The following is a 27,235-nucleotide window of genomic DNA, read 5'->3' on the forward strand; positions in this document are numbered from 1 at the left end:
ACACTTCCCTTGCATACACTCAAGACTTGCTCTCTTTCTTCATAGTGAACATGTTACTCTCAACTCTCACTTGTTCTTGCTTAAATAGATGAGAAAGGAGAGGAGTTACAAAATGAATTCGTGCTTTAAGCCAATAACAAGAGAATTGAATTCCATGAGGGAGGAGTTACTTGAGGAGAATTGTAACTCATCCCAAGAATAGAGAGGGACGTACACTTGTCTTGAAGAGTTACAATTTGAATTAGGGAGAGAGATTGTTACACTTATGCATGAGAGAATATTTGGTGAGAGTTACAAATCAAATTGAATGAGGGAGTTACAAGTGCATTTAATGAAGAGGAGTTACACTTTTGCCATATATTGAATTAGTGAGGGAGAGTTACATTCTCTTAAGTGTGGAGTTACTATTTTATTCCAAGAGAGAGGTTCAATTTGCCAAGTAAGAGATTCTCAATTTAATTTACTTATTCCATGAGAGAATTCATTTTTATTAATCCATTAAAGGTGAATGACTTTAGGCTATTTAATCAATGTGCCACCAAGGTTCCGGGACTAGGGGGCGAGGGAGCGAGGGGGCGCAGGAGTGGCCTATGCAAAATCTCCCCACCATTTTTTAGGAAATGTGGGGGAGCGTCAGGGTCTTAAAAACTTATAAATATAAAATATAATTTATTAATTGAGTCCACTATGACAGTTTGGTTTGAATTGAAAGCCTGCAGAGCATGATCATTCATATGAATATCATTATCTAAATTTCTAATATCATATAAAATAATAAATTTAAAATTCTAATTTATAATCATACATCAATGATCATACATTATAACAAAATACAAAGACAGCAAAACCACCATCTTCAGCATTCTGATAATACACAGCAAACCTCAACAATGTCGTTGTAGAAGATCACTGTAGATCTATTCTTCCTGCATCTCTGTTATCAATAAAAGATCTTAATCTTAGAATCTTAACACTTCTGTCCTCTGCAACTGTAACAATATGTTATCAAGGCAACTCTGTTCAGTTCTAGGCCAAACTGCTATAATCATTGGTGAGTTTTGCCCATCTGTACATAGTATCAATTACAAGGATATATAAAACAACAGTGTTGTGTTATGCTCGTGTAAATTCTATTGTCAATTGTATCCTTGTTGAAGAGTGACTGTTGTGTAGACCCCTGATGGCATAACAAGATGCTAATGCCTCTGTCCACTGATGCACATTTGTGTCTAGAACATTACTCATACTTCTATCATAACTCCAAAAATCTGCAATCTAAACCTGTAGCTTCCATATCTGACAATTTGGCTATATGTATTACAGCTTCTGCTCCTTTACTTTGAAACTCTTGTTTAAATTCAAATTACAATGACCTCAAGGACTATTGTAACTTGATTATACAAATACTTGTAAGACACCAGTTAGGGTTACTTAGAGAATTCAAAAATACTTCAACGTGATCGGTGTGTCTTTTAGAAAGCAAGCACTGCGACACAAAAGTTAAGTTAATTTGATGCTGAACTTCTTTGCCTTCTAATATTTCTTATCGTCACAAACTGAATTCTTCACAAGAGGGAGCCTCTGATGTTGATCATCCATAGTGAAACTTGAAGAGCCGAGCTTTAAGAGAAGCAGAGAAGCATTGATGAGTAACCACTTCAGGGATGATCTCCTCACAGAGTGTGTAGGGTAATATTGAGCAACAACCACAGATAAATGAATTTGTTTGGATCAAACTCAGAATTTGTCTAATCAGAGGGCCGACGGTTCATAGTGATAGAAATCCTCAAGATCTGTCTTCAATTCTGTTTAATATGTGCACTCCAGAATTCTTGCAAATAACCAAATCACATTACCAATGTGATAGCCATATCAAGGGTCCATTCTGCAATCTGCAATGTTCCAACAGATGCCATCGAGGCTCCATGCATGGGAGTGATCAGATCTAGTAATAACAACACACACAACGCGCGAAGGTTGTGTGTGTTGTTATGTGTTCACCTTGCCGTTTTTATAACATGAAACAACTAAATTCCAAAACCCTACGCTTAGTTTAACTGTTAATTAAAGATTAGTTTTAGGGTTAAGTTAATTAAAATCGTTTTTTTTTGCATAAACATGTGCCACGTCCCCCCATGCCCCCTCTCGTCCCCCCTCGCCCCCCCACGTTCCCTCACGTCCTCTTTTTCGGAAACGCCCCCTCAGGAAAGGGAAACGACTCCTTGGCATGCCCCCTTGAGTTTCCTCATTTTTGGGGGTGTGGGGAAACATCCCCTAGTCGTCCCCAAGTCCCCGGAGCGCTGGGGAGCGAGGAAACTAGATCCCTGGTGGGGGGCGAGTCCCCGTGGAACATTGTATTTAATAAATAATAATATCATAATAATAATAAGCAATGGTTTAACCAGACTGCTTTTTTGCCCTGAAAATCATGAAAATTCCGACAATATTTTATAAATTCCGGTAGGGATTTTTGTAAATCTGGGTTACAGCTGTCAAACTTCAAGATGTTGGGTGCCCCTAGAGGGTTTTGATGGTGCTGAATCCATTTCCACCATCAAAAACATGATTTAAACACTACTTTTGCAAGATTTGTTGAAATCTTTTTGCCTAGATTCCACCACTTTTGACCATCCAAGCAAATCCTCTGCCTCGGTAGACGACACCTAATAATAATACTAGTAAGGATAAAAATATTAATTCTTGACTTGTATAATCATCACTGATTTGATTTTAAAGTGGATTCCATATGTCGAGATCATCCTTTATCATTGAGACATGACTTTCTATTTTTGGAAAGTCACTTCCAAATTGAGATGTGACTTACTATTTTTGGAAAGTCATATTAGATTGTCAAAAGGGAAATTTTATTATAGGTGGTTCAATCAACACTGAAAGATATGATTTCTTATAGGAGAAATTCATCCCCGAGTTGCAAAATTTTAATGACCCCTCCTGTCATCTTGTCCCCACACAATTTGCAACTTGGATATTGGTGATTTGTCCTACTATCAGGTTCTCCATATTGCCAAAATGGGTCCAAAGACTTTAGCATATTTGTAGTGGAATTGTTTAATGCACAACTTCAAAATTCATTCCTAGGGCACCAAAAAGACAAAAAAATGGCATGAAACCCCCACTACACAACAAATAACATCCTAAAAAAAGGAAGAATTTTTTACAACATTATTTTCAACGAAAAATGACAATAAGCGGGGTGCATAAGAAAATTGAAAACATAAAATGAAGCTTGCTGTCCAAATATGGAGAAAACCCTTGCACTGGTTCATGGGCATGAAAATTATTGTAAATGAAAAAAAAACAAAGAAGGAAAATGTTGGTAGGCAAAGAGGTAAGCAAACATAAGCCTAAGGCCCTAGTTCTATGGAAAAAATCATTAACATATGGGTTTCTAAGAACATACTTGTGAACGAAAGAAATGTAGTTTGACTGATCTTGAATCTTTGTTCCACAATTTTTGTTTGTTTGGTAATGATAATGGTTGTTTGATACTCAATCCCTCCTAAAAATTGACACAAAGCTCTTCACCTTCCTTCTCCAAGACCAATAAAGCAAAATGACAAATGAAAACCTAAAATCCCTTTTGAGAGGTGCGGACCTGCGCGCTTAATGAAATTTTGTGTCGTTGCGTGATATTTTGCTGAAATTTCATTTGCCCAAAAGTATTGCATTATTTGCGAAATTTCGCCGATGTTTTCAACACTGGTTTTTTTCATAAACCAATTCTTGAGTGCTTCTTTGATAGAGTTCCCCTTCCAAGCATTTTCAAACTAATCAAACGATCAATTTCTTGCTAGACTTCAAAAGTATAGGCATAAGTCATAATAAGGTAAGTGCTTTTTTTCTTCTATTTCGAGTTAATGTTGTAGAGGCAACCAATGGTGATAATATCTATGATATTTCGCGAAATATCACAAATGTCACGACATTTGCAAGGAAATGAAATTTTGGCAGGTAAATATCGTGATATTTTCAAAATCTTGGCTAAATATTGCCAAAGTATCACAAAATGATGGTAAATATCGCTGGGCGTGTAGGGCCGTGGCTACAAAAGTGATTTTCTTGGTTTTATTTGGTCATTTTATTTTGTTGGTATTGGAAAAGGAAGGGGAAGAGCTTTGTGGTGGTTTTCAAGGAGGGATTGAAGATCAAGCATCCATTATCATTACCAACCAAAAACTTCTTGTGGATCAAAGATTCAAGATTGGTGAGATGAACTTCATTTCTTCCATTAAGAGGTATGTTCTTAAAAACCCTTATGTTGTTTTTTTTCGTAGATTTAGGCTTATACTTGCTTGCCTATTTGCCTACCAACATTTTGATTCTTTGTTTTTTTGTCATTTGCTATTACTTTCATGCCCATGAACCAATGCAAGGGTTTTCTCCATATTTGGACAACAAGCTTCATTTTTTTTAAAACTTTCTTATACCTCCTCTTTTTGCCATTTTTCATTGCGAATAATGTAGTAAAAAATTGATTTTTTAAAATTAGGCGGCTATTATTTTTTGTGTATGGGGGTTTGATGCTATTTTTTGTCTTTTTGGTGCCCTAGGTTTGAATTTTGAGTCTTGACACTGCCCATTAATCCACTACAAATATGCCAAAGCCCTTGGACCCATTTTGACAGTATGGTGTTCTTGATGGTGGGACAAAGTAGACATATCTCAAATGCAAATTGTGTGGGGACACGATGACAAGAGGGGTTACGCGATTGAAATACCATCTGGCTAGACTCCTTAGACATGATGTTGGGCTTTGTAAGGAGTCTAGCACTGACCTTATAAGAGTTGCACTTGAAGCAATTGAGGAAAAAGACAGAAATAAAGAAGAGGCAGCTATGAACAACACCGAACATGCAGGCAAATATTCATGGATATGGATATCTACTTCTGATATTGAACTTGAGGGTAGTGGGAGGGGCTCCACGACGTCACCTGCTGATATTACTGGGAGCAGGATGTCATCATTTTTTGTTCCACAAACTGGACATGGAGCACAACCTTACATAAAGAAAGTTGTTAAAAAAAGGAGAAGAAAGAAGTAGATAGAGTTATGGGGAGGTGTCTTTTCTGGAGTGACTTACCTCTCAACATCACCAAAAAAATCCTTTTGGTAGCCGATGTGTGATGCTATTACTATTGTGGGCCCAGGGTACACAAATGCTACATATGAGGAGTTGCGGGGGCCAATCCTTTAAGTGGAAAAGCAAGACATCAACTCTAGATTGGTGGGGTTGAAGCATACACGGGAGGTGTCTGGATGCATAATGATGTTTGATTGCTGGACAGATAAGAAGGGTAGGACCCTTTTAAATTTCTTGGTACATTGTCCTAAAGGTACCATGTTTATTAAATCAATGGATGCATTAACACATAAAAGATGCAACATTGATATGTGAGTTGTTAGATGGGTTCATCTAGGAGATTGGTGTGCAGAATGTGGTGCAAGTCATAACATATAATGCAACTAATTATGTGGCTATTAGCAGGATGCTTATAGACAGACACCACTCATTGTTCTAGACTCCATGGACAACACATTGTATCGATTTGATGCTTGAGGATACGGGGAAACTCTCGTTCATCAAGGAGGTGATTGATATAGCTAGGAGCATCCCCAGGTTTATATATAACCATGCCTTTGTTCTTAGCCTCATGAGGAGATACACCAGAAATGGGGAGTTGCGGTGTCCTGCAAGTTTTTTCACCAACTTTATTACACTTTATTCTTTGCTTCAATGTCAACTTGAGTTGAAGCAAATGTTTGTTTATGATGAGTGGCGTGATTATACAGCGTGAGTGGGCCTAATGGTTAAGAGCATGTGTTTCCTCTTAAGAGGTCACAGGTTCAAAACCAGACGGGGTTAGAGTATGTATGCCTTCGTACACTTAGCAGTCAAATCGCTGCGCGGAGGTGGGTCCCTTGTCCCACAAACAAGGGGGTCTCATACACCAATTTGGTGTCTGGCTTGCCTGTGACCTTAAAAATGGATATTATTATTATTATTATTATATACAATAGGAGAAAGGATGGGAGAGCCATAGCAAAAATGGTGTACACTGACACATTTTCGCAAGGAGAAGAAGTGCGCTCAGTTAGTGAACCTATAGTAAAGGTTCTGAGATTGGTAGATGGGGATAAGCCTGTAATGGCTTATTTGTATGACGCCATGGATAGGGTCAAGGAGACCATTTGTGCTTATTATGCAAACAAGGGGTCCACTGGGTTTAATAGACAAATGATGTTATGGGATGCGATTGATAGTCAGTGGACAGGGATGATTCATTGACCAATTCATGCAACAACACTTTTCCTCAACCTCGCATTTTCATCCAAATGCAGCTTTGGTTTTGATGGTGGGGTCATGGGAGGGCTCCATGGCTGTATTCATAGGATGGTACTTGATCTCGAGCTTTGCAACAAAATCAATCCTGAGATATAGTTGTATTAGGATGGTGTTGGCCTATTTGGCTTCGATGATGCTATTCACGAAAGGACCCTCTTCATGTCGCGTAAGTGACAAGTCACAACTCATTAGAATTTTCAATTTACTAATTTATAATTCTTGTTTTTTTAAATTCAATTATGTTTTATTTGAAAGTTTAATTATGTTTTAAGTTTTTAATTTTTTTCTTTATTTTGTTGTAGATGTTTGGTGGAAAAGCTATGGTGCAAGGGCACCAAAATTGCAAAAATTGGCCATTAGAATCCTGAGTCAAACTTGTAGCTCTTTAGGTTGTAAGCACAATTGGAGTGTATTCGAGAAAATACACTCAAAGAAATGCAACAGATATAACTTTGAGCTTCATCCTTTAATTGAGCAATTACATTTATTGTAATTTATGACCCTGAAGTGTCAAGACTCATTAATGTTTTTAAAACTCATGCAGGTTGGAGTTCTCATGTCTCAATGATTTGGTGTATGTGCATTACAATCTCCGATTACAAGTGAAGCAAATAGAGAAACCATTGGATGTGGATGCTATTTCCTTAGACTATTGATGTATTGTCTAAGTGAAGGGTGGAGTTTGAGGTTCCCCTCATGGAGGAGTCACCTTCACGGTTAGAGGATGAACCATTAGTAGAAGGGAAACAAGGGGTATAACTTTGAGCTTCAACCTTCAATTGAGCAATTACATTTATTGTAATCTATGACCCTCTAGTGTAAACTCATTAATTTTTTTGACACTCTTACAGGTTGGAGTTCTCACGCCTCAATGATTTGGTGTATGTGCATTACAATCTCTGATTACGAGTGAAGCAAATAGAGAAGCCATTGGATGTGGATGCCACTTTCTTACACAGTATTGATGTATTGTCTAAGTGGAGGGTGGAGTCCAAGGTTCCCCTCATGGAGGAGTCACCACATGGTTAGAGGAGGAACCTTTAGTATAGGGGAAGCAAGAGGAATTAGGGGAGGAGGAGGAGGAGGAGGAGATTATGGGAGCATCATCGACAACATCTTCTGCTACAGATATGGGAGAGCATAACTCTATACCCAATAGTTATCATTTGACATTAGGTGCAGGGCCAGGGCCTTCTACTGCTAGGGGCAGGCCTGGAAAACAACCCATCATGTTTTCCCGTAAGAGGGGGAGAGGGAATTGATCTTAGATAGCTAGCTGTTAGTTTTGTTTGTTTTGCTACGTATAACTCATGATGATGAGATGCTTTTATATATGTGATATTATTTTGTATTGGTTCTCCACATTTGAGTCCCTGATTGGACAATTATCAGGGATCAACAAGATTTGGTATGGCCTTTAGTGTATCCTTTTTATTTGACATCCACTACATCTCATATATATCAGTGCTTTCTTCATATTTATGTGCCAATATGTTAATTTCATGTTGTTGCTGCTTTATATGTTTAAAAATATGAAAAAAATGAATATATCATGCATTTTTTATGTTTGCTGATATCGCTGAAAAGATGTTTTCAGGATACTCGCAGATGTGTTGCTAATGTAGATATTGTCAACATTGGAGGCAACATCAACTCGATCCCTTAGTTTCTCTTTTGAAGGATGCCCTATGTTAAGGTTTTGTTGTTTAACAATAGTCATATCAAGAGTTTTGATTTGGATGGGCAATTGAATTTCCATAGAAATCTTTACCACCGGGGTTTGGTAGTCATTACTCTCAAGCTAGGGCCTTGTATCCTAGTCTAGGCTTGTAGTTACCTAAAGGATTCAAAGACCAAATGAGTTGATTTTCTTGATCATTCAAATTTATGAATCAACTTCATAACTTTTAAGTATAGTGTTCCTATATCTCTTCATTTTCCTTTTGCAATCCAATCTCTTCCCAAGAAAGCCAATATTGTTGTTAGTTTTTGTAGCATCAGATTGGTGTTCTAGTCTTGTCTTTGGTCAGAGAGGCTAAGAAACACAAGATCTCCAAAACCCAGAAAAAGATGGTTCAATTAAGTTAATTAATCAATAATTAAATATTTCCCTAGTCTAACTTAGGAAAAATGATTAATTAACAATGATTAATATAGAAAGGTGAGAAAGAATGAACATATGGGTGTAGTGGAGAACGCTTTTTGGTAGTAGGGACAGGAGTTTTGGTTCTCAGTTGCAGTAGTAGCAACAACATGAGATCAGTTGTAGTGCAGAGCAGAGTTGGTAGCACTGCAGAAGGCACAATGCAGTGTTAGCAGTAGCGCAGATGCAGGGTAGTTCAACTATAGGAATGGCAGATGAATCAGAGTATGCGCAATGGCTTGGTGGGTAGTGGCAGGTTGTAATATTCCTAGTGGGAAATATTAAGTGATAGCAACAAATAAAGCATAAATGTGTAACCGTAAAACTAATACACCAACATAATGACAAATTGCACCAAAAATTGTACCAAGAGCTGAGCCATTTTATTAACTGAGAAAACAAGGTACATAAAAATGAAGAAGAGGAACTTGGGCTTGCTACAACAAGCTAGTCAAGTCCCAGGTGGAAATGGAGTTGCCCAAGTGCTGGGAATTGCTCTCCCAAGTCTCTGCGCTGGCCCAGTAAATTCTGCTATTGCTGGTTGGAAAGGAATTGGTGTCTCGAGCCTCTAAACTACTTAGAAAATTCTAGGAAATTAACAGGAGCCTCCTCATAAGGAACCCATAATAACCCGGAAAATCTCATGGACCCAAGTGGTGGAAATGGTCCCTGAATAAATTGCGTCCTCCAACAATTTCTGCTGCTGACTGTTGAGTGGTACAAGGAATTCTACCCTTAGGATTGCTCATAAAATTTTGCAAAATTAATCCTAGCCTCCTGTCGTAAAACCCACAAAAACCCAGAAACAGTTTGGGCTGAGTCCAACATGCCCCGGTGACCCCAATATGTGCGTGGATCTCTAACTGGCTGTAGATGAAATATGCTACAAAATGCTCCAAATCTCTCTTAGAAAATCACCTTCCCATTGGGTTACTTCCTCTCAAATTTTCCCTTATTCCTCTGTAGCCACACCATAGATTCTCCTTGCCCAAGTGATTGTGCAACAATGCCCAGTGAGCCCCTGCGCAGGCCCAGAACTGGAGCAACTTAGCTCTCCCAAATGCCTCACCAACAGACTTGCAAATTGACAAGAAACTCCAGCCCTCTTTGTGGAATGATTCTTTTCTTATTGGCTGGCCCAAATTGCCCTCTTTGCTGGCCCTCCCAAGAGCCACAAATTTCTCTCCTGTGTCCAAGGAAACTTGCTCTAGCTGAAGGAAATGACTGTAAATGTGCCCAATGAAAACTTTGAACTGAGCTGCCCAATTGCCTCACTAGGGAGACACTCGAAGTTCTCCAAAATGAGGGTGGAATTCCCACTTGGGAATTTCTTGTGCTGAACAACATGGTTGTCTTGGCTAAGTAGCTCAAGAGAACTAATGTTAAATTGTCAAATGATCAAAAGTACCAAATGGAGGCCTCCAAGCTCTATTTATAATTGTTGGCCCTCTTTCCCTTGGTGGTCCTCACCTTCTACTAATTCACACCCCTTCCTTTCTCTCTCTCTTCTTACTAGTGGATCGAATTTCCTTCTCTTGCGGCCCCCACATTCCACTAGTGCCATACTTTTGTATTCCTTCTAAGTCCCATACGCCAAAAATGTCTCCAATGCCCAAATTACAAAATTGTGCTATGCTTAGCACCTCCCTAATAAACTCCATTAATCCCCTCAAATGAAAAATCAAAATTTGGGATATTACATAAGTTGTCACAGTTGTCAGACATCAACAACATATGGGGAGATGTTAGGAGATAGTAGAACACCTTCCTCGCTAAGACAGAGTGTTAGTTTTTGTAGCATCAGAGAGGTGTTTTAGTCTCGACTTTCGTCAGAGAAGCTAAGAAACACAAGATCTCCAAAACTCAAAAAACATTCTATGAGAAAACACTAGAGATAGCTCAATTAATTTAATTGATCAATAAATAAATATTTCCTAAGTTTAACTTAGGAAAAATGATTAGTTAACAACAATTAATTGAGAAAGGTGAGAATGCTCTAGAAACTCACATGGGTTGAGTTTGAGATGATCTTTGCCATTGATGGATTTCTAATCATGGCCATTGGTTCGCCAACGAGAGATTATAAGAGCAGGACGTTGGGGATGGAGAATATACACTTGCGAGGTCGAGTTCCCTGGCAGATCGATCTATCCAACTACAAAGATCAAGTGGGGAAGAAAAGTTCGAGCCAGAAGGGACTTAGAGACGGAGAGGGAGTAGAGATAGTTATTCTGGAGGAGTTTCTAGTTCTAGAGAGGCAACAACAAAGAGGTCGAGTTATTCCACTAGAGGTTGCCTAGGGACTATGCAGGCAATTTTAGTGAGGCAATTTGATTTGTCCGAGCAGGATGTTGATTAAGTTGTTAGAGGCCGATATAATTTTACAGAGGGCCAGAGAATCATTTTTAGAGGTAGCAGTAGGCAAGACGACTTGATCAAAGGCAAATTCAGGTTGTGCGTGTGAAGGTTTGCGCAAGGGTTCTTGGAGGGCTAGTTTTCTGAAGTAGGTTGTGTCGAGATTGCTTGTGGAGAAGGGAAATTTCCCTTAATAATTTGTGTCTAGATTATTTGCTGAGGATTGCCAGTGTGGCATCCAGATTTGTACTTCAGAAATTTCACTGTTGCATAGTAATAATAAAACCTCAATCTGCTCCACCGATTTTCCCATTGTTGCACACATTTTTGTCAAAGTCCATGGAAGCGGAAGTACCAATTTGTTTCGATAGAATCGGATCGTCTATCAGCAGTTCATGTCATTAAACTCATTCTGTAAGTTATGTAATGTAAATGATGTTAGTAAGACCGTGAATGTATGCGACAACCTAGGTAAGCCTATTTTTTTGGCGAGAGTTTCATTCTAGGAGGTTTTTTGTCTCACTGATTCATTTGTCTTTCTAAACATGGATGGTCAGCAGAGTTTTTCCCTCCAGCGTCACCCCAAAGCTAGGGTGGAGTTCTTCGTCAAAGTCTTAGTGAGTACTAGCGTCTTATTGGAGTCTTATGTAAAAGTGATTTGAGAATAATTTAAGCTAATTGGCTAAATTATTTTATTACAAATTACTTGGTCTACTAGATCATATTGTGTCTCAAATTGGGCATGTTTTTGAGGTTTAAGACGAACAAGTATTCTCCCTTTGAGGGTTGAAATTGTAAATCTTATGTAAAATAATATTTTAATGCATGGTCCCTCATACTTAGACACCATGGTTAAAATATTAGAGGGTGGAAAACAATAAATATCCATCGTGTGTCAATTAATTAAATTTTATGGCAAAATTAAATTAAAATCCGAAGCCACAAATTTAACTAATTAGAGTCAAAATTAAAATGTCTTAGGAAAATTAAATTCTCCAAGTGAAAAATTCGTGGGTCATAAAAGAAGTAATTTTTGGAGGTCCTCCACCAAGGAATTATTGGATATTTCAAGAAAAATGGACCTTTGGGCCTTGGTGGTTAAGTCAAAGTCAAATTTTTGAGGAAATTATCTCAAAATAATTAATTTTGAGCTAATTAAAATGGAATTAATTGATAAATTCGAAAATTCCTCAAAAATAAAAATCCAATGGCTAAGTTTAAAATATGATAAAGTATTTTTCAATGGCCAAGATTATTTTGACAAGGATCAAGGAGACTAGTTGTTATTTTTCATTTGGAGGATTTATTTATAAATTAGAGTCATTTGAGTCTCTAGCCATCTGATTTCTGGCTAAGAAAATGCTGCTGAAGCATTTGTGTAAACTATTGTCCCGCTGATAACTATTTCTTCTATCATAATAAAGACTTTGGGGTGCAACTCGAGGTGTATTTGTTCATTGATTTGTGGTATGTACTGATTACGGGCTTCCTATGTTGTGCTAATATATGATTATTTTGAGATAAATACAGTGTTTTTAGGTTTTGATCTCTAAACCCCCACTTTGCCTCTGTTTTATTACAACAGTAATAACAATGATATAATAACCTAAAATCACATTTGAATTGGTCAAAATCACTTAAAATTGCAAATTTTAAATTTTCCTAAATTTTGGCCACTTGGGCATCTTAGATCTAGCCTAGATCTAAAAATTTGCTTGTTGGAATTTACTGCGTAAATTACTGAATCAAGTCTGCAATTTTCTGAATCACACATCTAAAGAGGGCTCAAAATGTTGTTTTTTTAGTTTCGGTAAATTTTTCCTATTTTTGGGCATATTGGGCATTGGTTTTAGCATCATTAGCTTGTTGATCTGTTGGTTTGTTTACTGCTGTAATAAGTTGTTTCAGATCTGATATATTACTGAATACATCATCATAAAGTGGGCTAAATACATAAATTTACATTTGCTAGCCATTGGAAAATTTTATGCTTTATATGTTGGGTAAATGCTATGATCTAAAGTGACTTCCTTGCTGCTGTCATAAGTCTAATAAAGTGCTGAAATTTTCTGAAGTATTACTGCTGATTTGATTTTGGGATCTAACACTTGCTTGTCTCATTCTAAGTTTACAATTTTTTTTGAATTTTGCACTAAAAACACTCGTACACTTAAGCTCTAAATCTCTAATCTTGTGATTGCTATAAGCTGCTTTAACACTTGAGATCTAATCGACATCATTGTGTTTGACATCTAATTGAGGCATTGTTAAAAAATCATTGGATAATTGCTCTAAGTTAGAGATCATAATCTTAAGAGGCTTTAATATCTTGGTTGTCTATCTTAAGCACTTGGCATCTTAAGTTTCATTGGTTAAACACTTTGTGGAATATTGTTGAACATTGACACTTCTGTCTTTAAGCACCTATATTGTCTTAAGATTGTTATCTAATCATTGTTAAGTACTCTTTCTATAAGGTAATTTACACTAAGTACTTAAATAAGATAAACAATCTTAATTCAAGAAGACTTCACTCAATCTATCTTGCATAAGCATCCTAAGACTTAATTTGCATTAATAATTTACTTCCAAGCATAAGCTTGGTTTATAGACTCCTAGGGCAACCCTTTTCCAATTATCTTTAGGGATTCAACTCTTCTTAGTGGTTAACACAGTGACATTGCAGTCGTGACTCGTCAGGGCCACAATCTTTGTAGCGCCGGAGGTAGTGGGTGGGTGTAACACAGGGGGAGTTATTGTTAATCAGGGCACTGCCTGCTTCCCATTGGCGTCCATTTCACAACCTACTTTGAAGATTGTTTCTCAAAACAATTAAGGGAGAGGTTCAACTTAGATAGGCATTTAAGCTAAAAATAACCAACGCCCTTGCTCACACATAACTCTTAGGAATTGCATATCATATAGGTTAGTCTATCATATTAAGCAACGGGTGTCCTTCCAATTACTTGGTCTAAATCTATAATAAGCAAGATTTGCGACTACATAAGGCACTAGTCTTATACTGAAAATCTAATCTAATAATTAATCTTGTTAAATTTTACTGAGTAGCTAGGCCACTTCTTCGTGTCTCCCAAACAAGTTGGTGCATGACTTGCTTTCCTTCACCTCATTTCCATAGGGACTACCTCCCATAGCCTGTTGTTGGGAGACAACTAGAACGAAGTGGGTGGGGATCAGAGTGACAACCCTCGCCCTGAGTGGTTGTTGCGGTGCCTATACAATCTGGGCGACAACACCCAAATTAGGTTTCTTGGGGACATTTGTCCAAAAATAAGTGTCAATTTTATTTTGTGTGTGCTATCATTTTCTCAGTTTCTAGTTTATTTTCCACAACGTTTTTATTGTGAACAAATTGCAGTGTGATTTATTAGTTATTTTGTCGTAACAAAATAAACTGCATAATCAATTAGCTAGAAGAATAAATTTCAGTTGCTGCATTTCAAGGAGTTTTCACATTTGTGACGCGTATAAATGTTTTGACTCCTCGAGAAACATATCTTAGAGTATGGTATTCCCGACTTTTTAGATCCATAACTAGATGGTGTGGGAACCTATATGTGTCATTGTTGCCTATCTAGGGGTCTGAGCAAATTTGGACGTTGTTTCGTTTGCCAATTTTCCAAACAACCAATTTCCTATCAAGGGGAAGGTCATAACCACTACTTTCCATATTATTGATGCATTTTGAAAGTGTCAAATTGGCTTCTTGACCCATTCTTCTATAGATTTAGGAAAATTGTACTTATCTTTGATTACCTATGCTCAAAGTCTAGAGCCTTGTATCAGTCTCATAGATTTTTGGCTACAAGGGACTTTGACAAAAGGAATATGTTCTTAAGGCCTTATTTGTTGGAAATTGGGTAGCCTGGAAGGTATTTCTGAGTGGTGAAAACACACCAAAAGTTTGTTGGTTGGGAAAAGTACCCAAGTGTTTGGGGTTTTGACCGAAAGTTGTGGTCTTGAGAGAGTGGTAAAATAGGGCTTTCTTGATGGACAAGGAAAACCCCCAAGATCACTCACACAAAAGTATAAATAAGAGGCCAAAGGAGAGGCCTAGACGCACAAGTGGAGGACTTTCACTTGTGGAGAGAGGGAGGCTAAAGGACCTAGCCACAGATCTGCTTTAGGGTGAAGCCACAACTGTCCAAGAAGGCCAAGTATTGAGGTCAGATCTACAAGAAGATAGTCAAATATGAGTGCTAGAAGGTTAGATCTACAAGAAGAAAGTCAAATCTGATTGCTGGGAGGTCAAATTTGCAAGAAGAAAGTCAGATTTGAGATTTGAAGAAGTAGATCTAGCAGTTTGAGAAGCTGTAGTGTGATTGTAGAGGGATTGTTGCCAAGGACAACAACAATACAAGGACCTTGAGCTGAAGGCACTGGCTTAGGTATGCATTTGATTTATTGGATAGATTGAAGATCTAAAGGATCAGATCTCAAGCCCTAAACTAGTGAAAATACAAACTATGTATTTTACTGTATATTATGTATGCTAATTTGTATCAGGGTTTATGAAGGGCCATGATCCTTGGTACGAGAGCCCTAGTTTTTTCTTATTGATGGACTAATGAGAGACGAGATTTGGGCTCATATATTCTTGTGCACTATTGTTGATTTCAATGTTGTTATTTTTCTGTCGTATAAAGGTCTTTTAGTGTTGTGTATCTTCAATGTGTTTAGGATCAAGTCTAGACATAGACTAGATCTGGGGTACAAGGGAAATTTCAACATTATCCACCTTGAGATTTGAGTATTGCAAGTTTTTATAAAGAGGTTAGAACTATCCCTTTCTTTCCTACCTCCCCAAGGTAGATGAACTTGAAGCCTACTTGTTTGATCTTTTTCCAAGACTCCAATTAGAGTCGATGCTAGGGACATCCAATAGACAGGGATGGCTTCTAGGATTGATTTGACAAGAATCAATAAGCCTCCTGTAGAGAGGCATCTATTGCACCATGTGTTGAGTTTTTTGCTACCTTGGCTATTAGTCACTGAAAACAACCTTTTTGATACTAATTTTCTTGCAAATGAAAGATTGAGTATTGCAACCCCTCCTCTGTTGCCAGTGCTTGAAAAGGAAAGACTTGGGAAAACAAACCTTTTTCATTCTCTGAGAGGCCATAGTAGGAGATTGTTGACTTGTTAATGTTAAACTTCATATTTATTGCTTCACAAAAGAGATTGATAATCTCTCTAAGATTTTCTACCATCCTTTTGCTTCCTTCATAGAGGATTAAAATGTCATCAATGAAGAGTAAATGGGTGATATATAAGTACCAACATTTATAATGTTTCTAGATCTAGTGGCCTTCTTAATATATCTACTTAGACCTTTTGCAATAGTGATGAACAACAGGGGGAGGAGAGGACAACATTGTTTGATCCCTCTTTTAGACTTAAAAGATGGAGACACAACACCATTGATTAGGATTGCAGGAGAAAGTAAGCTAGTGCAGCTCTTTACCCATGTAAATAAGCCATGACAGAAACCAAGATGAATAAGGATGAGTCTGATGTAAAGCCAACTCACCCTATCAAATGCGTTAAGGTCCACCTTTAGGGATAGGGCTTTTAGGTTCCTAGGCTTGATTGAGTGGAGACTCTTCTATGCTACCCTCACTACCTCGTGAAGTTTCCTCCCTTCTAGAAATCCAAACTACTTTGGAGAGATTTGGTGAGAGAAAATTCCTATCCTCCTCTTGGCTATTATTTTGGAGATAATTCTGTAAATGCCTTTATAGAGAGAAATTGGCCTAAACTTAACTCAAAGTGACTGGGATTATTTATCTTCGGGATCAAAGACTAAGAAAGAAGTGTTAAAAGCTGCTAATTCATTCCCTAAGGTCCTAGAGACTGATTACTTGTCGAAGGTTGTCTACAATGAAATCAAAACAATTCTATTTAGAGATTGTCCAACCTCGGGTTTTTGTTTTTTGGTAGCTATGGAGAGTTCATAGAAGTTCCTTTTTCTCGACTTAAACCATTAGTTATTATTATCTTCAATGTTAGTAAAGCTTGTAAAGAAGTTGGTCGGTTTGATCATTGTTGCTATGGTTGATAACCAGAAATAATTTACTCGTTTAGTAGGCATTTTAAAGAAGTTTGTGGCCATGGAGCCATCCTCTCTCTCTATCTTCCATATAGAATTAATGTTTTTCCTATTATTTGCGTACTCGTGGAAAAATTTAGTATTTTTGTCTCCTGACTACAATCAAATAGCTTTGCTCTTAATTTTCCATTCTTTTTTCCTATCAAGATTTTCCCTTTTTTATCTTCTAGGAATTTGATTTTTTCCTTTTGATTTTCTCCGAGGAAATCAAAGCCTTATTCGTTATAGTAGTATAGGATCTTATTATCCTTCTTTTTTTTCTCAATAAACCAATGAATTGCTATCCTCTAACCTTTTTTAGGTTTTGGAGAAATTCAATGAAGGTTGATTAATCAAGAGATTCATCAAAAGGCTTCCATGTATCTTTTAGTTTATTCAGGAATCTTCATCCTTTAACCATTCAGGATTTAGTTTGAAGGAATTCAAATTTTTTTCTAGAACCACCTCCAAGAACACAGGATTGTGGTTAGAGTCACCTCTCGAGGAAACCCATTTACATCATATTAGAGCTTTTTTTTAACAGGGGCTGGAAAGTTATATTATCAAAATGGCTATAGTAGAACTAACGTCACTGAAAATACATATAAAGTCTGCATGATTCACACTAAACATGTCTATATAAAGAATTATAGATAGTTTGCTAATGTCTTTTGAAAACATTTCAAAATATATCAAATGCTATAAATCCTGTAAAAAGCTCCTAATATACTGATTGTTTTAAAAAACATAGCCTAAAGGGAGTGATGACTCACTGCTTCAGCCGGTCCATTGCACGTTGGTCCTTGTTCTGCAATATCTAGTGCTTTGATCAGTTGGATTGCTGTGTTCTCATCCCCACTGTTTCATTTTTTTGAGGTCCACTAATTGGAAGCCATTGAAAGAGCATCCTTGTTCATAGCTTCTACGATACTCTTAAGAAGATTGCTCTTTGCCTCTAGGATTGCTCACTATTTTTTGACCCGCAAGAGGGTTCATGATTTCTGTAAAGTGTGCCATGTATTGTTGCTCAAATTGCTTAAATTTGGAAATGGGGAGTAGATGGAACCAATGTTCCACGACTCGTACTCGTATAAGACTCGTCACAACGTTGACTCATCGACTCGTAGAAGACTCGGGAACGACCTTTATAAGACTTGTACAAGACTCGTCAAAATACAAAAAATGTTAAAATATGGTAAATTTTAAGCACAAAAAAAGAAACTAATGACAATTCCAATCTTTATAAGTTATAAAAACCACAATATATGCAATAGTTCATAACACCATCTCATATCTATAAAAGTACAACATAACATATTCGATTTTTGTTGAGCAAAACATTTAGATACTGAATAAGAAAAGGACTCGTGATTCCATAGTTAAAATAAAAAATGTCAGCAAATTCAAAATTCATATACATATGTCATAAATGATAAATGATTGTCTCATAAGTTCATAACAATCTTGAGTCTCATTACTCATGGACGACTACACCTACAATAAACCCTCCTGGAGCTAGTGCTAACATCAGAAGGATGAAGCAACTGTGAGGCAGGTGTATTTGGAGTCTCCATTTGAGATGGAAAACTAGAGAGATCCTCTGTCATCAAGCCAACTCAAATTAGGGGACTCCTCCTCCACAACCCACTCATACTCTAAATCAATAGTATCCAATAAAATTGAATCTGTATCCTTTGGTTGCACTTGTTTTGTGAGCATTTGAAGGTTGTAGTGGATGAAAACCAACATCTCCAACTTGTTACTCTTTTTGCTGTGGATGTGCTCAAACACTGACCAATTGTGCTCACAAAAAGAAGCATTGTAGGGTTGACTCATAACTCTGATGGTGAATTCTTGTAATTGTGGTGTCTCAGTGCCACAATCTATCCACCAATGAGCTATAAAAAAATAACAACAAAGATTATTAGTTTGCAAGGGCAAGCATATAAAAGAGAACTAACAAAATTACAAGCTAAGTTCTAACAATTTGCACTTACAAGGCATTTTCATGTCCTTGAGATGTTGGCTTGAGTTGAATCCAAACATGCCAGATGCTTCCTTGTACATATCTCGTTGTATGTTGATTTTCTCCTGAATATCTTGATTCAAGAACATCTTCTCAATGCATATCATGACACCTCTCATCACCTCAGGATCTCTTTGAATGTTAGACCCCTCACTATAGAATAAGCTTAGATTGAGATATGCTTCTGCTGCATGCAATGGTGAATGTAGTTGCCTGTCTCACTTGGAATCAATAATTTTCCATATAGGGATATATTTAGATTCATTTCTTTTATAGAAAGTCTTGATGACCTCTTTGGTCTTGTCCATGCCTCATAAATATATCCCATTGCAGGTTTCTCTCCATTCATCAATCTCAAGACTTTCACAAGGAGCCAGTGAAGCTGATAATCGCAGTGACTTTGTCCCACAACTATCACCAGAGACGGATGCTTTCACAAACAATGCTTCTGGTTTTGTGCTATCTTTCCAAAATACCCATCGCTGGCTACAAAACATTCTTCTTAAAGCTTGCTACTCATACAAAAGGCTTTGGAGGGAAAGATAGTTTGTAGTAGACTGTGTGACAGCTGGGTGACTAAGCTCACCCTGTGTGAATTACCTCATAAGGTTCAACACCCAAGCATGATTATAAATATAATTGGTAATTTTCTTGCATTCTTGTATACCATATTGCACCCACTCCAACTTCCTAATGTCCTCTAGCATCAAGTCTATGTAATGGGTAGCACATGGAGTCCAAAAAATGGTGGGATATTTGGCACAAAGCAACCTTCCAGTTGCCACATAATTTGCTGCATTATCTGTGATTACTTGGACAACATTTGTAACCCCAACTTCCTCCACCACGTCAGCCAACAATGTAAAAATTAAATGTGCATCTTTTACATTTGCAGATGCATCAATGGATTTTAGGAACACGGTTCCTTTAGGGCAAGCTACAACAAAATTTATTATTGTTCTACCCTTTTGATCTGTCCACCCCAGTGTTGCACGAAGCGCCCCCCCCCCCCCCGCTCCGAAGCTCCGAAGCGCGCCCCGTACGGAAGTGCCGTACGAAGCGCCTTCCGAAGCGCGCTTCGGAAATGCGGAAGCGCGATTCGTAAATTTTTTTGCGCTTCCTGGAATTTCCGAAGCGCGCTTCGTACGGCGCTTCGGGCCGCCGAAGCGTGGCGCTTCGGAGCAGGAAGCGTGCGCTTCACGCACGCTTCCGTACGCTTCGGCGGAAAGGGGCGCGCCCAAGGGAGAAAAACAATTTTTTTTTTAATTTTTTTTTAAAGTTAAGTTAACTCAACCTTAAGGGGGTGGGTTAGGGTGAGGTTAAGGTGAGGAATGAAAAGAATAAAGCCCCCATTCATTCCTCATTTTCTCACTTTGAGTTTATGAGAGTTGGAGAAGAGAAGAGAGGAGAGGAGAAGAGAAGAGAAGAGAGGAGAAGAGAAGAGAGGAAAGGAGAGGAGAAGAGAGGAGAGCTTGGAGGAGTGAAGAAGGAGGAGCTAGGAGAAGGAGGAGGAGCTTGGAGCAAGAGCTTGGAGGACTTCATCTACAAGAGCTAAAGAGGTAAGTTCAAACCCCAAACTCCCTTGTTTTTTTGAATTTTTTTTTGTATTTTTCTCCTCCCTCTCCTACTCTTTCCCCTTGTTTCTACTTGCTCCTTTATTTACAGGTTGCCGTTGTCCACCACCTATATCCATATTCCAAGATGGTGTTCTTTTGGCTTCTATGTATCATTCCACTCTTGGTTTTAATGATGGCAAGGGTGAGGAATAGAAGGGAAGAAACAGAAGAGGACATTGGTGATGGTCCTAATAGTAGTGACCCAATGTATGATGAGGAGGAAGGGTTTGAAGAGGAAGGGGATGAACTTGAAGGGGACACTGAAACACAAGATGGGAAAGCTACATCAACACCCTTGTGGAACTATGTGACCAAACTTGATGGGGGAAAGGGTGGTGGATCTTACAAATTTGTGTGCTCTCATGGTTGTCATGGAGGAAAACCATATTGTGGTTCATATACCCGTCTGAGGAGGCATCTTTGTGGGGTGCTGGACAGTGATGAAAAAAAGGGTTCTGTGGGGGTACAAATTTGCCCAAACATTTCAACTGAAGAAAGAAGAAAATACATCCAAATAGAGATGGCTGCACAACAAAAAAACAAGAAACAAAAAACTCATTCTGAATCAAGTGCAACCTCTAAATTTGGTAGTTGCTCATCTCCTCATGGTACTTCTGCAAGCTCTGGAGGTAGAAGAACAATAGGGGATTTCCTTAATGTTGCTGGGAGGGATGATGTGGATGGAAAGATAGTCCGTTTTCTTTGTGCTTGCGGTGTACCATTCAATGTGCTTCGCTCTCCCTATTGGCATGAAATGGTAAAGGCCATCAATGAAGCCCCAAAAGGATACAAGGCCCCCAACTATGAGAAAGCTAGAACAGTGTTATTAGAAAGAGAAAAAGCTAAGGTTCAAAGAGCTTTGACACGTTTTACAAATGAGTGGGTAGATTCTGGGGTATCCATTGTATCAGATGGGTGGACAAATATTAGAAACCAACATTTGATAAATGTTCTTGGTGTTTCTTCTAGTGGTGCAGTATTTATTGCATGTCATGACTCCTCCTCCATCACTGCATCTGCACAAAACATTGCAGATCTCCTATTGAAATCAATCAAAGATGTTGGTCCGAATAATGTGGTTCAAGTGATCACAGATAATGCAGCAAATTGTAAGGCAGCAGGAAAAATTATTGAGCGTACTCATCCACACATCTTTTGGTCTGGGTGCCTGGTTCACACATTGAACCTTTTGATGCATGATATTGTGAAACACAAAGAATGTGGGTGGATTGCTGAGGTTTACAGGAAAGGGAAGCAGCTCATTAAATTCATCACAAGGCATACAAGGGTAAACTACTTCTATGGCACTTACTCCAAGTTGCAATTGCTTAAAATTGCAAAGACAAGATTTGCTAGTTATTACCTCACCTTTAGGCGGCTAGTGAAGGTGAGACAAGCTTTAACTAATCTGGTGTGTGCTGAAACATGGGATGAAATTAACACTGACACAGATGGTGCTAATGCAGTCAAGGACACTGTTCTTGACAGTTACTTTTGGTCACAGGTTAAATATGTTTTGCAATTCACCAAACCAATTTATTACATGATCAAGTTTGCAGATTCAGATCGACCAGTAATTGGGGAGGTGTATGAGCAAATGGATAGCATGTTGGGGCAGATTAAAGACATTGTTGAGCCTAGAGATACCACCTTGTACAATTATATTCGTGTAGAGGTGCAAAACCGATGGGAAATGCTAAATATTCCATTGCATGCATTAGCATATGTTTTGACACCTAAATACTATCATACATCATGGCTTTCAACACCAGCACCTGGGGGGGGAAGCAGGAGAAAACCACACCAAGATCAAGAGGTTCACCAAAAATATATGGCTGCATTGAGTAAATTAATCCCTGATGAGGAGGACGCTGCATTGGTACGGAGACAGGTGAGCAACTATACGCTCAACACTGGTCCATTTGGGAGCATGCATGCAATTAAAGATCGAGAGACTTTTTCTGCTCTTGAGTGGTGGAACATGCATGGAGGGGGTACTCCACTTCTACAGAGTTTGGCATTGCGGGTGCTATCACAGGTGGTAAACACTTCTTCTGCAGAGAGGTGTTGGAGCTCTTATTCTTTCATCCACAGTGTTAAAAGGAACAGGTTGAGTTTAGACCGGGCAGAGAGCTTGGTTTATGTTCATTACAACTTGCGATTGTTGTCCCATTACTGTGAAGATGCAAAGTCTAATAAAGACTTGTTGATTTGGGACAAGAATCCAGAGGAGCCCAATTTGGAGGATGGAGTGTTGCGACTAGAGCAATTAGAGGATGCTCTTATCCAGGTATGTCCATTGTGGTATGAATTTTCCAATTTTCCCTTATAAAGCATTTCTCTAATTCATGTTTTTAATTTTTTTGTTAACTAGTTTTTTTTTTTTGCATGAATTTTTTGAGCGATTCTAGGATGATGATGACCGTGTTGATATGCCACCACCCCCACCCCCATCTGGTCCCTTGGTTCCTAGGTTCCATGGTTCAACACCAACAACAGGGGGTTCTTCTTCATCAGTTTCAGTGCCACGACTTACACAGGCACCATCTTCTTCATTGCCACCACGTGGAGGCCCGCCACCACGTTCTATTCGTGGTGGAAGGAGGAGAGATTAGTAGATATATTCACAATCTACTACTTTTTGTCATAGATTACTCATTAGACTTGTAGACTTGTGAATTTGAATTTTGAACCTTTTTGGCTTGGCGGTGACCAAGTGACATATTTTGTAAACATTATTATTTGAATTTTGGACATGACAAATGTTGACAGTTGCTCACTTGCTAGATAAATCATAATATGCTCTATGTTTTGTGTTTTATAATATGCTTAAATGTTTTATGTTTTATAATATGCTTAAAAATTTGATGTATGTTTGTAATAGCTAGAATATAGATGATTGTTGTACATACTAGTAACTACAATGGAATCATGGATGCCATATCTATCTTGATTTATGCAAAAATATGCATGTTTTCATGTCTTCTACAATTAATTTGGTATTTGGGATGTTTGTTTTGAGTATAAATGCAAAAAAATATAAATATATATATATATAGCAGACGCTTCCGCGGACGCTTCGCTTCCTAGATTTTTGGAAAATGACGCTTCCGTGCTTCCGCTTCCGCTTCCGCTTCGCTCCGCGCTTTCCGCTTCCGCTTCGTGCAACATTGGTCCACCCATCAGACATAATTGTACAACCTGTAAATTTCCATGAGCTTTTAATGCTTTCCAATTGTTCCTTGACACACTCAAGCTCCTCATCTAGCTCTTTCCCCCTAAGTGCATTATAAGATGGGACTTTGTGTCCAGGGCCAACACTTGCAATGGCATCCACCATGGGTTGATAAAAATAAGACTTTGCATAGTTGAATGAAAGACTATTATGGTACCAAAACCTCCTCACTGCCATATCTGCCTCCTTCCTCTTCTTTTCATTAAAACTATCCAAGTTTGGTTGAGACCCTGGAGTTGTACGAGGACTGAAGAAAGAAGAGGTTATACTCTTGTTTTCCACAACACTTGAAGAGGAGTTACCAATACTTGGACTTTGAATCTGTGTTTCACTCTGAGATGAAGATCTACCTATCCCAACAATTTCATCCTTCCTTCTTGCCCTCTTAGAACTTTTTTCTTTAATGGATTCCAAAGCAGCTGCCATTTCAGTGGTGACTTCATCAGGGCAATTTGACAACATCCCACACCATTCCAGGAATTCTTGCTAGGTGGTATTTTAGCTTGTTTATGCCTGCATGCATTGTGGCATTGCAATAATTGCACTTGACATGGTGGTCATTACCGACAATGATTCGTTGACCATGTGCCCATGCCGGATCACGAGACTTTCTAGAACCCTTTGGTGGCATGGTGACAAAATTTGGAAGATCTATTTTTATTTTTATTTTTTATTTTTTATTTTGGTTTTGATTTTTATTTTTTTTAATTTACAATTTTTTTGGGCCTTGTGGCTGAGTTTCTGAGCCACACAATGGCCTCAGTTTGCAGGCCCTGTGGCTGAGTTCGTGGCTGAGTTTCTTAGCCACACAACGGCCTCCTCCTCAACCCGTAGGTCCTCTGAGAAACTCAGCCACATAGTGAGGCCGCCACACAACGGCCCTGTGTGGCTGAGAAACTCAGCCACATGCCCAAACATATAAAAAAAAATAAAAAAAAATAAATAAAAAAATAATTTGAATACAAAAAAACTACATGGGAAACATTCAAACAAGGTTCATGAAGCCTACCTAAAGCTGGGTCTGATCCGATGAAGCCTCCTTTAGCCTCCTCCAAGAGCTCCTTCACTGTGCAATGGAGTCACTCAACACTCATACAAATTAGCCAAACACTCAAATGACAAGTGAATGACAACTGGAAGGGAGAGAGGTGCTTATAAAGCATTTTCTTCCCTCCAATTTCCATTCCCTCCACCTCATTTCCGAAAAGAAAAAAGAAAAAAATCAAACAAAATGTGCCTTTTGAGGCTCGACGGGTTCTATAGCATACCCACGGCTCTTATACAGGTAGCCGGGTATAATAAAATACCCGCCGAGTCGGGTCTTAAGTGTGGGTTCTATGCGAGTGACCCGGCTCGGTATAGAACCCGCCAAGACCCGCAGGTCTAATATGGGTCATGCTTCATTGGATGGAACCTTTATTTCGCTAGACCATATCGTCGTGGGTCCTGAAGTTTATTCTTAATTCCATTAAATTTCAAGGCTCCATAATGAAAAGGCAAACTAAAAACAGGTGACAAACCTCCAATTTATGCTCAATGAAATCCAAGATGCCCAAGCACCAAGAAGACAATAGTTGCTCGAATGTTAAACAACTCTTTGGAGTTGTGTAGACGTGAAATATTCTTGCCTTTTTCTCAGAAAGGGAAACTCTGCCCCAAATATGTATGCAAACTGTAGGGGTCAGAGATTTAAAGCCAAAAGGAGAAAGACATTGAACAGAATTATAACCAAATAACTGAATCAAGCCTGCAAATGAAAAGTGCTGCAAAAGTAACTAAGAACCCCATACTGAGATGCTGGAACCAATGACAAGGTTCACGATGATTTGGGAGATCAAGGACTTAGAGAATAACTTATACCCAACTATAACAGAGGGAGATTCACGATGATTTTGGAGATCAAGGACGTAGAGCATAACTTAAACCCAACTATAACAGAGCGAGATGCAGTACCGACAAATATAAAGCTGTTCCTGCAGAAGATAGTCTAAAAGTAAGCCAAAGAGAATAATGATAAACCAAAGGTCAGCATGGAGAGGAGCAAGTGAGAAATATGAATACCTTCCCACCTGAGTGGAATTCAACTGAGTTCTATCCCACCTACATCGAGATAGAATAAATCTGTGGCTTTAAAATCAAATGCTTTCATAGCTTGAGGCATCTGTGAAAGGTTGGGAGGTTGTTTCATGTTAAATGCTTTGCCTTAATGGGAATTCCTAAGCGTGAGTGACATCTATTGATTAATGACGTTGGTGCTTGTCATTAAAATAAAGGATTAAATTATGCAATGGGTAGATTGGATGTCATTTACCCATAACACCCTCATTTTGAACCTAATAGCCATGTTAGCCATTGTGTCAACTTCTTGTTTCTTGTTTCAGAGGACTTGATAATAGGCTATTTCCCAAATCTTCGAAGCTTCATGTTGCACTCTAACGATGGTTGAGTCTAGCCTATGATATGCTTGTTGTTTCTTGATTATAACCCTAATGGCTGTGGCAGAATCTCCAACTACAATTAATTGAGGGATACTCTTTTTTGTTGCTAATCTTAACCCCTGAAGTAATGAATAAGCTTCCACTTGGTCATTAGAGGGAGTTCCTAACCTCAAGGCATGTGACAGATCCGCTCTTCCTTTGGGATAATAAAAGATTACCCCTTTTCCTACCACCTTTGATGTAGTCTTACAGCTTCATATAGAAAAGCTTATGAGATTAAGAACTGGTCCAATTTTTTTGCTATTTGGACTTTCCCTGTCTTCTTGTTTCTCTAAATTGGGGTTAATTTAGCAGACTCCATGTCAATGGGCGCTTCTAGTTCCAATTTATTTATGAAGAATTTTGAGAGGTTATCCACTTGAGTTGCTGGTCCATAGACCTCAGAAACTCCTAGGCAGAAATTTAGGTCTCCACCAATGTTCACTAGACATTTTATAGTGCAATGTCTGCTCAAAAAAAGTTTCCCGATATTCCAACCTGTCAGAAAAGGCCCATGAACGTTTATACAAGTGATTGCTTTTCCCATGTCCATGGAGAAAGGGTAATTCTCAGTCCTGATATAAAGTCCGATAGTTAATTGGAGTGCATGATCCTTTTTACCATCCTGTGATTTCTTCCCTAGATCTTTCTAAAACATCAATAAAGCAGAAATCCTAACCCTTCAAAATTCTTGGCAAGTTATTAATAACCTTCTCCCCATATGTCATAATCTCTTGCAAGAAGATGATAGATGGGTTGTGAACTTCAATTGACCTCTCAAGGGCTTATTTCTTTTGAGGAGTTGGCTAGTTCTCTGCACTACACAGTTAGAAGAATCACTTGTTATCGTCCATAGGGGCATTTGCGCAAGAGTTTTGTGGTGGCCATGATTCTCCATATTATTTTTCG

At 38.4% G+C, this 27,235-nt stretch overlaps 2 protein-coding genes across 4 annotated transcripts in view; both read left to right on the top strand.

Annotated features, from left to right (window-relative positions):
• The window catches only part of AGB1 (GTP binding protein beta 1), a 109,652-nt gene that overhangs the window by 77,038 nt on the left and 5,379 nt on the right, over nt 1-27,235 (top strand). The gene's annotated exons all lie outside the window — the stretch shown is intronic.
• Nucleotides 21,307-23,406, top strand: LOC149259702 (uncharacterized). Its single transcript, XM_089376816.1, has 2 exons — nt 21,307-22,904; nt 23,026-23,406. Exons 1-2 carry the CDS (start codon nt 21,369-21,371, stop codon nt 23,227-23,229), a joined length of 1,740 nt encoding a protein of 579 aa, XP_089232942.1. The 5' UTR covers nt 21,307-21,368; the 3' UTR covers nt 23,230-23,406.

The sequence above is a fragment of the Pinus tabuliformis genome, chromosome 6 (genome assembly GCF_031772625.1).
Source record: "Pinus tabuliformis cultivar Carrire ecotype Pingquan chromosome 6, CPIR1, whole genome shotgun sequence".
Taxonomy (NCBI): Eukaryota; Viridiplantae; Streptophyta; class Pinopsida; order Pinales; family Pinaceae; genus Pinus; species Pinus tabuliformis.

What these genes read in the sequence shown, in the direction of transcription:
- LOC149259702 (XM_089376816.1), top strand. Translation starts at nt 21,369, where the DNA reads ATGGTAAAGGCCATCAATGAAGCCCCAAAAGGATACAAGGCCCCCAAC. An exon ending in TAGAGGATGCTCTTATCCAG is followed by an intron (nt 22,905 to 23,025) that starts GTATGTCCATTG and finishes GAGCGATTCTAG; the next exon opens with GATGATGATGACCGTGTTGA.